The following is an 11128-nucleotide window of genomic DNA, read 5'->3' as shown; positions in this document are numbered from 1 at the left end:
AGCCCAAAGACTGAAAAAAAAAAGTAAGGTATATTACAGCAAAATCAACTGCCAAGGGAAAGAATTTGAGTAAAGATCATTTAAGGATCATTAGAATACCTGAAAGGCATGACCAAAAAATGTACCTGGACATTTCAAGAAATCAAAACAAAATTTCTCAGATCTTTTAGAACTGATGGACAAAGTAAAAATATAAAGAATCCAATAGTCACCTCAAATGAAAGTCTCAGGTATATTATAGTCAAAGTTTAGCGCTTCCAGGTCAAAGAACCAGAAAAAGATAATTCAAGTCCTGAAAAGTCTCAGTTAGGATCACACAAGATTTAGTAGCTATTTTTTAAAAAAATGGAGAGCTTAGAATGTTATTCCAGAAGGTAGAAAATATGGGTTTACAACCTAGAATAACTTACCCAGCAAAGAGAGCATTATTCTGAGGGGAAATGGAGGTCTTCTAAGCATTTATGATGAAAAGACTGAGTAGCAACTTTCAAATGCAGACATAGGAGTCAAGAGAAACCTAACAAAGCAGACATGAAGAAGAGATCTGTTTACTTTTTACATTCTCATATGAAGAGATTATATAATTGTAGGTCCTCTCAGAATTCCATTTTCATAAGAGGTCAAAGTATAATTAGACAGAGGGCCAGTTATCTTGAAGTTTGGAAAGGAGTTAGGTGGCAATGTGGATAGAGTACCAGACCAAGGTTCAAATCTAGCTTCAGACATTTCCTTACTGACTGAGTAAGTCACTTAACCTCAGTTGCTTAGTCCTTATTGCTCTTCTTTGGAACCAATACTTGTATGGATTCTAAGACAAGGTAAGGGTTTTTTAAAAAAAAGAATGGAAACAAAGAAGACTACACTGTGAGTAAGAAAGTTGGGGAGGGGGAGAATTGATGGGGAAAATTATCTCACTTAATTGGGATGCACTCTAAGGCTATACAAACAAGGAGAAAGAGATGAAAGAAAACAGCTGATACTTGAACTTCACTTACCTAAATTGGCCAGAGGAAGGAAGAATACACACAGAGTTGGTTACAGAAATATGTTTCATTCAACAGAGAATTTTATATTTGACCCTCAAGATGCTGGGGAGCCAGTAGTTTACTGAGTGGGGTAGAGGGGAAGGAGAAGGCATAGACTGGTGCTTTAGGAAGATCTCTGATAGCTGAGTGCAGGATGGATGGGAGAGGGGAGACTTGTGGCAGGGAGACCTGGCATGAGATGATGAGGACAGCAGGATGGTGGCTGTGTCAAAGAAAAGGGCATGTAGAAGAGGTGTTATGAACATAGCAGTAGGGCTTGACAATTGGATATGGGTGGTAAAAGTGAGGAAGATGACATCTAGGGGGTGAGATTGAAAGTACTCTCAACAATAATTAGGAAGTTAGACAGAGGAAATGATTTTGGGAAAAAAATGAATTCGGTTTTGGACATATTTAGTTTAAAATGTCTACATAAGACATCAAGTTCAAGATAACCGAGTCAAACTTGGAAACTGGAGGTCGGGAGAGATCGTCAGTATGAAAATAGGAATTAAATCCATGGGAGCTGATGAGATAACTAAGTAACTAGAGGAAGCAAACCCAGGACAGACTCCTCTGGGATACTCATGCAGCTAGTAAACTAGGCTGGATTTGAAGTTCAATCTTCCTGACTAGGCTCAGCACTCTATTCCACTGCACCACCTGGATGCTTGAAAGAAGCAAAATACAGAAGACAAAATAAACAATTTGGATTATATATACTCACAAAGTTTTTCCATAAACAAAGTCAATCCAGCAAAATTATAAGCGAAGCAAGTAAATGGGAAAAATATTTGTGTTTCTCTCATAAAAGCCTCATTTATAAGCTGTATAGGAAATTAATTCAAATTTATAAGATCTCCCAATTGATAAATGGTCAAAGGATATGAAAAGGCAATTTTCAGAGAAATACAAAGTAGCAATAACTATATGAAAAGATGTTCTAAATCATTAATAATTAAAGAAACAAATGAAGACAACTGCTGTTCCATCTCATATCCCTAGATTGGCAAAATTAACAAAAAATGACAAATGACAAATGCTGGAAGGAATGTGGGGAAACAGGTACACTAATGTACTCTTGGTGGAGCTGTGAACTGGTCCAACCATTCTGGAGAACAATTTGAAAGCCTGGAAAGGGAGGAAGGGGGCAAGTTATAATGACCTTTAAATGTCAAGAGGATATTATACGTGATACTGAATGTAATAGGGAGTCACTGAAGTTTGAGAGTGATGAAGACACGATCAGATAAATTGTAATGAGGAGAGAATTGAGACAGGGATACCAGCCAGACAACTACTGCTATAGTTTAAAACATGAGATAATGAATGTGCACTAGGTGGTGGCTAGGTGAATAGTGAAAAGGGGACACACAAAAGTTGTGAAGGTAGAAATAAGACAAATTAATAAGAGGAAAAGGGGATGTTCAAATGAGGAATTGAGAAGGACACTAAGATTAACACTAAGGTTGCAGGATTACTCAACAGTAATGAGAAAAAGGAAGGAAGATTTGGAGGAAAAGAGAGCAAGTTGTTTTGGATGGAATGAGTTTTGATATGAGATGTCCAAGAAAGTTTGATGTAAGGACTGTTCAGAATAGGTATGAGTATGCAGATTCGGTTGTCATCTGCATAAAGGTCATTGAGCTCATAATTGAACCAAATAAGAGGTCTTAACATTTTTGTCATGGACCCTCATTTTTTTTAAAAGCATACAATTCATAGGATCAGGGAAACCAATTCAGACTCTTAACTCCTGACATAAAGTGAGATCCAGGACAGATCCCTGAACTTAAGTTAGTGAAGCAGTCAGGCAAGAGAATTAGAAGACGATAATGTCTTGGAAACCTAGAGTATCCAGGAAATACTTAACAATGTCAAGTGCTGCAAAGAAGTCAAGAATGAGGATTGTGGAAAGGTTATCAGATCTGGCAATTATTCATAGCTTTTGAGGAAGATTTCAGTTGAATAAAGCTGGAAAACAAATGTCTGACTGAGAAATAGCACCAAATATAGATGGCTTTTTCCAAGTTTAGCCAAGAATGGGATACAGGATCGATAGTAGGGATGGCAGAATCAAGTATGAGTTTTAAGGATAGAGACAAGAATTTAAGAGTTAAATTTGAACCCATGCCCATTGCTCTTTTGGGCTGGATATACAGAGTTTGAAATACCTGTTAGAAACATGTGGGTCTAAATGTGGATCAGCTGGGGGTCAGGGGAAATGAGAATTGTACAGGCAGGTAAAAGAATCTGCATATAAATGAAATGCTGACAAACCTGAGTGTAGAAGTGCCAAGATAGGACACATGATGATCCTAGGTTAGAGAGGTAGGAAAAGAACATGGATTGATATTACAACAGAAAAAGTTGGAAAGTTTTCAAAGTTACAGATATCCAAGAGGGAAATCATTGACAAAGTTGGTAGAATGAATGATGGGGACAGCCTGATTCCAAGTTGAAGAGATGAATGAGAAGTAGAAGCAATGCAGACAGCTTTTTCTGAGTTTGGTTATTAAATAACCAGGTGATAGATGAAGAGATCAACTGTTTAAGAATGGGCAGGGTCTGTATTTTTCTAAGCAGCAGCAAAAAAGTCAGGTTAACATGAGATAACCCAGCAGTCTTAAGTGGGTATTGGTGGCAGTTAAGACCAAAGTAAACCTAGTTTAAACTGAAATAAATCTTGCAATTGTCAGAAGATATCAGAAAAGGCTTTCTTTTCCTCTACCAGCTCTACCTGGTGATACTTTTGGGGCTGAGCCATAACTCAAATTGTAGAGAAGAAATACACTCCCTACATCACACCCTTACCCTCCCCCCAAACATCATTTAAAAAAAAAAGCAAATCTAAATTGAACAAAGCTCCATCTTATTTCAAACAATAGGCAGTCTGACAAAAATCTGGGACAAGAAAGCAGCTTCAAATACTGATAAACTGAGTGTTGAGCCTACCTTCCATTCTAGAGAATGCCTCAAAACCAACAAAATGAGTGAACCCAAGATATAATTGACACAGGGAGAGAAAATGTTAAAACCACCAAGGCAAAGTAATTCTAGTTTTAATCTTTTTATTCTGATTTGAGAGCAATAGAAGGGCAGATTAATACCTCTCTTTCAAAGTTAAGAGACCTACCATTTTGGTGCCTAGGATACTACTTTACTTCAAATAAACTTCTTTTGAATGTGTAAGGATAGTCTTAATCATCTTAAACCAGCAATAAAAAAGTAAAATATAAATTTTTATTTAGAATTAAAGCAAATACTTCAGTATCACAAACACAATATTAAACTTCAAGAAATATACTGCTAATTTGGAGTGAGCATTTATTTGCACAATCACAACATGCGGACAAATCCAGAAAAGATGATAAAGTCTGAAATTTTCAACATCCCACCACTAGAGCAGTTGGTCACAATATTTCGTACAAAGCACAACATTAAATGCACTGTAATCGATGTTGACAAAATTTCCACAGACTCATCTTTACAGACAACAAGAAAGCTCTAAAGATGCAAAACATTGCAATCTAGTCTTCTTCCGAAGAGTCTCTCTCAAATGTGTAGGCCATGAAGCAAGCATCTGGTCTCTTGGGGACAAGGGGATGCCCTGGTCTCACAATCTCAAAGCCCAAAAAGCTGAAAGTACGGAGCAATGCAGCTGCAAAAGTAGGAATAGAAACAAAGTTAATATGCATTCAAGGGTAATCTTCCTTAAAAACACATCAATCTGGAAAGGTAGCTCAATAGTGAGTCAGGAGGCTGGTTTCAAGCTCTGGTTCCCTCTCATCTACATAATGTCCAAGGGACAGTGGAGTTCACCCAACATTAATGTATCAGCACTTTTCCAAGGGGGGAAGCTACAGCACAGTAGCTTGAGTAATGGAGGATCCATTAAGCCTGGGTAACTATGTGGCACTGGGCAAATCACTTTTCTCTGGGCAGGGACTTCACAGAATCTCAAGGTCCTTTGGGCCATCTTGTCCAAACCATACCTGAAGAAGAATCTCTTCTATGACATACTGAGAAGTGGCTATCACTTCCTGAGTCAACCCATTCCGTTTTGTATTGTTCAAATTGTCAGCATATTCTTCCTGACAACAAAGTGCCTCTTAGCATCTTCTCCCCATCCAGGTGTACCCTTTGGTTCAAAGACAAAGTCTAATTCCTCTCCCATGACAATCCATTAGACTATAAAGAAAGCCATCAGGTCCTTTCCTGAATTCTTTTCCCCAATTGTCCCTGTAAAATCAAAATGGATTCTTCTTGCACCTACCTCTATCATCTCTATTCTTGTGGAAGCAGATAAAGACGTGATCAACATGAAGCTGTTCTTCTGCAAACTCCAGAAGAACTGCAAAACTAAAATAAAAGCAGGAGTTCAAACAAAATCTACTTTTCCTTCTTGACACTGTCTATTCTTTTGCCAAAATATTGCTACGTATCACCACACTATGCAAGTATGTACATATACACAGTCATTCATTTAGTACTTCCAAAATTGATATACAAAATTAAGAAAAATACAGCTTCTGATCATGATGAACTTGCAATCAAGTCTTCTTAGTAAAGTGTATAATTATGGAAATAAAAACTTTTACACAGGTATACAAAGGTTTACAGGAAACTGTTTTCAAAGGTCAGTGAGCTCATGAAGAATTTCCCTTATCCAGAAGTTAGAAGTTCTTATGAAATAATTATGTTAATCATATTCAGAACATGATATTCAATAGTTTAGTTTCTAAAGTAACCAAGTTTTAAGATTAATTACCACCAGTCTTCTTCCTTCTCTAGTTTTTCATTCCCAAAAGAATATTCAGTTAAAAAAACACACACAATAAAACTTGACATAGGAGAATGAATAAATTTCAAAATGAAAAAAATTCCCCTTAAGTAAGGCTATCTTAACATACACAAAACAACCTTATGAAGGACATGCTACTTTACTAAACACTAGATTTAAAAATAAAAGTAACTTGGGAAATAAATAAGTACCTACCTATCTTTGCTCCCTTCAGGTAGAGCACCACCTGGAATTTCAATGTAGAGGCTGTTGTTGTTCAGCACTGCTCTCCAATTAACGTGTTTGGCATCTGTAAGCCTGGACTGGACATTTAGAATTCTTGTCCTGTTATTAGACGTTAGTTCCTCTGTTACAGTCAGCCGATTATCCTGTGGACAGAAAAACATTAGGAAGTTTCTCCCCAAGTCACAGAAACATAATTTTAATTTTTCTACTAATTGGTTCATTCAGCAAAGAAAAATACTTCCTGACTATTGGGCAGAGAAGGAAATCAAAATATACACTAAAATAGTAATAATTCAACAAGCATTGTGATTTAGAAAACCCTTTTGGGGTTTTCTTAGCAAAAATACTGGAGCTGTTTGCCATTTCCTTCTCCAGCTCATTTTCTAGCTGAGGAAACAGGCAAACTAGGGTTAAATGAGTTGCCTAGGGTCACATAGCAAGTAAATATCTGAGGCTGGGCATCTGAACCCAGGAAGAGGAGTTCTCACTAAGTACCCATTACTTCCAATAAGTTTACAAAAACAAAAGCCTTTTCTTGCGGAATTTTCATAAGACAAAACATGTAGATGCATACATACAGAGGTAAATACAAAATAAACATTGAGGAGAGAGAGAGCATTAACAAATGAGAAAAGGAGGATTTTGGAGGTGATAAGTTTTAAAGAAAAAAAAGATTCTGAGAAACAGAATAAGGTGAACTTCAGACATAAATGGTATCAAGAATACAGAGGTAGATGATGAAATGTTGAGTTCAGAAAAGAAACTAGTAGAATTATATGAAGGAGAATTGTGTGAGCCAGTCTAAGGAGTTTATATTTGATCTTATAGGTAAGTAAATTTGTTAATGTTTTTAAAAACAGGATAGTGACACGAGCAGGCCTCTTGCCTCAAGAATAGTATTTTGGTGACTATTTTTGGAGGATGGATCAGAAGGAAGAGAACTAGAAACAGAGACCAATTAAGAGGCTACATAAATAGTTCTAGAGATAGACGATAAGAGTCTGAAATAAGATTAAGATTTGTGAGTAGGGAGATGATAAGCTTAGAAGATGCAAGACACACTAGGGGGAAGGGAGATGAAAAGTTAAAAACATGACATTGAAAATTATGCATACTTACAGAATAAAATAAATTAGCTGAAAGATTGTGATCCCTCTGACTATTCCCTCGCCCACCTGGGATCTTCAGGGGTGGGTGAGGGACATCAGGAGCACCACTGAGGCCCTGGACCCAGGTTACTACAGCAATTAAAAGAGACCCTGGAACTGAGGGGGAAAAAATAGTTAAAAAGTTTACAGAAAGGTAAGCAAACCACAAAAAATCTCTAGAATCACAGTAAAAGTTGAAAAAAGAATATTTTAAACAGTATCTGAAATTCACCTAGTAAGAAAAGGCTGTATTCTTTTGATCCAGCAATAGTGGTTTCATGCTCTTCTTTGAACAAGACAATTTATCAAATGGGGAATTTTCAATGATCTTCTTCCCATGCTTTCCCTATCTCTACTTCTTGGCTCTCTTCAAAAAGCAGCTAAATTTCCTTTCACTAGGAAGTCTTTCCCAAACCCTCTTAATTCTTATGTCTTCCTTCTGTTTATTATTTCCTATTTCTCCTGCATAATTGTATAGTTTTGTTGTCTCCCCCCTGAGACTGAAAGCTCTTGGAGAGCAGGGACTTTCACCCTTTCTTTGGGCAAAATACTTAACAGTATCTGGAACATTTATCAACCGACCAATGGAAAAGGCACAGATTTGAAGTCAAAGGATGACTGCTTACAAGGGCAAATCACAAAAATTCTGGATCTGTTTCCTTATCTCTAAGGTCCACTCCTACTCTTAACTCCTACAGAAGGTGTAACTAGATTCTGCTCAAACCTTCTTCAAGCATGCCTGTTTTGATGCCCAGGTTATGAATACAATGAATTGCACTGAGCTGGACTCCTTCCTTCAAAGAAGAGTATTTTCTTTTGGCTTTCTTGATTCCATCACAGTATGAAAGCACAGGAGTTATCAGGGCCTTTTTCATGAATAAGATATATGGCAAAATTTCCCTCACCTCTGTGTGAATCATACTAATCTCTAAGCTATGCTTGAGATTAGATGTTTAAAAGGGATTGCAAAACCAACATCTATTTCTAAGCAAGAGAACAGCTCTATGCTGCCAAAGTTATCTCCTGCAATTAAATTAAACAGTTATCTAATTTTATGACTTGACAGGTTATGCTTATTCATAAGCCAAAACAGCTTCATCATACTTTTGACTCTTCATTTTGTGGCTCTATTGCCACTGAATTCAGGCTTTTAAAATAAGTTAACAAGCTCCTCATCATGCAGGATTAATGCGAATTCTCATTTCAGTCACTTAATTTCTCCTTTTACAGGGCTCTAAACTCAATGTTAACCAGCAATATCATCTTTTTCTTAATAAAAAAATACCTTGCCTCTTTTGCCGAGACAAAAATTGAAACATCACAAAACATCCACAGTCCTGGGTTTTTTCTAGGCACTAGTCAACAAATGAGTGGAAAACTCTTTGAAATCTTACACTATAGATAATGTACTTCCAATCCTAAAAGATAAATAAATATTTCTTAAATAAATCCTTAAGTTATTTTGCCTCCAACCCTTCTCACTAAGTATAAACTTTTGTCAGAGAGATTTCAAATCAACATTTTAGATGTTAACATCTGAAATAAGCTTCACTTATAGCTTGCTCTAAGATAAACAGTTTTAGATCATACCCAGAACGGAAGAACGGGCAACCTAGCCCCTCCCTATGCACCATCTTTCACCCTGCAAAGCTCACTCTTCGGTTGCGTCATCTCAGCAGATGCAGCAATCGAGGCCCGTAGGGAAATTTTCACAATCGCTGTCTATGAGTGCCAGCAGCCATTTGCAAATCAGTATAAATATGTACCAAATAATCCACCATTTTGCATCGTACACAATTTGGAGGGCACGAAAAGCTCTTTTGCAAAATAGTGAATTTAATAAAAAATATTGAGCCGATGGCTTTTTCACAGTTCTTAACGTTACTCCAAGACTTTTCAGAATTATGAAAATAAGTAGAAAATTTAAATTATTAATTTATAACAAATACATCACTCTACTTGATATAAGGGAAATATACAACGAAAATCTCACGCTAAATAAAAATTTCCCCCCAGAGCTCAATTTCGGTGGCAAGTCAAATCCTGTTCCATTAGTTCTCAGATTTTTATTCTACTCAAACTCGGATTAGGATTTTAAATTAAAGAGTACTAAGCTCCTAGGAAGCATTCCATGGGTCGAGCTCCTTCCTTTCATAAGACTAATTGCCTGTAGGAGCACCAAGAAAAGTGCAGATTCATAGGACTAGCTCGCAGGCCTCCACAACAGACTCAAGTTAAGATCCTGGGTTTCCAAGGGTAGAATTTGGGGGATGGACTAGATGACCTCTAGGGAGTGTGTCTCTGGCAGCTCTATCATTCTCTGATCTAGGAGCATAACCAGGGCTTAAACGTAGCCGAGCCTCATAAAGATACTAAAGACAATTCAATATTTAAGGATGACCCTTCCCGAGTCCCCAAAGCAGCGGAGAAGTCCAAAGAATTCTCAAAAATGCTCGGCTATTATTACATCAACAAAAGAGGAAGGGGGAGGGGGGAATAGGCGTTATTCCGGGGTTGATGCGGGTTTATTTCCCGATAATTCATTTAAAACTCGGACTTCCTCGCCGCGAGTTAAAAACTTCACGGCGGTTCCGCTCATTTCCAAGCGGTTCCCAGGCCTGAAGTGGGGGAAGGGACTTGCCCAAGGTCACACGGCAGGCGCCCGGCCCTAAATCCTCCAGAAGGATAGGGGGCCCGCACCCGAATCCCTTCCCCTTTCTCCCCGTCCTCGCTGGGGTATTCCCGGGCCAGGAGAGGGGCGAGGGGCCGGAGCTCAAGCTCTTCTCGGCTCGGGCCCACCAAGGGCAGTCTGGTGGGGGTGGGGGTGGTGAGGAGGCCTCCAGCGCGCACGCGTGGCGAAGCCTCTCCCGAGACTTTATTTACGCCGGGGCACCTCGGGCGTGGGATTGATTACTTTCAGGGGAAGGGCCGCCGCCCCCACGAGGGGCGGGGGCAGGACGGAGGCTACCAAAGCGAGGCCGGCCCCGCCCCCCGCGGGGGCCGTCAACAGCCGGGGCTAGGCCCGCTCCCCGCTCCCCCCTCCCCCCTCCCCTCTCCTCCTCGGGCCCAGGGCCTCGGGCCTGGCTGGCCCAGGGCGGAGACAAAGCGCGGCTGGTGGCTGCAGGGAAGGGAGAAGTCCCGAAGCCCCAGCCCTGCTTCTGGAAGCTTTTCCCTGGGCGGAGAGAAGCTGCGAGAGTATGAGGTGGGTGGGGGAGGGGGAAGTGTCTACCCCCCTCCCCCCGCACTCACCTCTCGCTGCTGCGGCTGCCGCTGCTGTGGAGGCTGAGGACTGGCATGGCGCGGCTGACGTGGACGGTGGTGCTGGGTTTATCCCCCTCTTTCTCTCGGGCGAAGCAGTGGCTGTTGAGGATCCGCTGCAGGGAGGATTTCACCATCCGGCCGCTGGGGGTCCGAAACCAGGAAACCTCCGCTGCACCTCTCCGGGCCGCCGCTGCTGCTCGCCGTTCGCAAAATGGCGCCGCCGCCGCCGCCCGCCTTTTATAGGCTCTCCAAGCGCCTGGGGGGCCACGCCCACGCCGCGGGGAACGGGGAGGGGAGGGGGAGGGGAAGGGAGGGGGCGGGGGCCGGGGCGCGCGCCTCCGACTGGAGAGTGCGCCGAGACGGCGTGGGGGGAAGGCAGGAGGGGGAGGGAAGGTAAACACGTAACTGTCCTCCGCACCCTATTGGTGGAAGGAGAAGAGAGAAGGGGCGGGGAGAGCCAGGGTGGCGATTGGTTGGGCCTTGTCGCTCCTTTGCCCCGCCCGGCCCCGCCTTCTCCCCTGCGCGAGCCGGCGCGCACCCTGCGGGGAGGCGAGTCTGAGAAGAGGCTGGGAGGGTGGGCCCGGCCGTTGCGAGCGCGTCGCGCGCTCCCGAGCGCGAGCCTCTTTTCGCTCCTCCCCCTGCTCCCGGGAGGGAGGCTGGTGAGT

The 11128-nt window shown here is 41.2% G+C and overlaps 2 protein-coding genes across 4 annotated transcripts in view; one reads left to right on the top strand and one right to left on the bottom strand.

Moving 5' to 3' along the window:
* Nucleotides 1-4082: 4082 nt before the first annotated feature.
* OAZ1 (ornithine decarboxylase antizyme 1) lies at nucleotides 4083-10676 on the bottom strand. The gene is given in 5 exon segments (NM_001291427.1): nucleotides 4083-4686; nucleotides 5302-5387; nucleotides 6025-6197; nucleotides 7174-7319; nucleotides 10452-10676. Coding segments are annotated over 5 exon segments (681 nt in total). The 5' UTR covers nucleotides 10598-10676; the 3' UTR covers nucleotides 4083-4555.
* A 293-nt stretch (nucleotides 10677-10969) lies between these two features.
* Nucleotides 10970-11128, top strand: part of JSRP1 (junctional sarcoplasmic reticulum protein 1) — an 81959-nt gene continuing 81800 nt past the window's right edge. For 2 of the 3 annotated variants that reach the window (XM_056822212.1, XM_056822208.1), the window contains exon 1: nucleotides 10979-11122. The gene's annotated coding sequence lies outside the window, so the exon portion shown is untranslated. Of the gene's footprint in view, nucleotides 11123-11128 lie in introns of all 3 variants that reach the window. The other variant, XM_056822210.1, reaches the window with a different exon arrangement.

Source organism: Monodelphis domestica, chromosome 3 (assembly GCF_027887165.1).
Source record: "Monodelphis domestica isolate mMonDom1 chromosome 3, mMonDom1.pri, whole genome shotgun sequence".
NCBI lineage: Eukaryota > Metazoa > Chordata > Mammalia > Didelphimorphia > Didelphidae > Monodelphis > Monodelphis domestica.
Note: the sequence above shows the minus strand (reverse complement) of the source record. Positions and strands in the feature narration are given on the sequence as shown.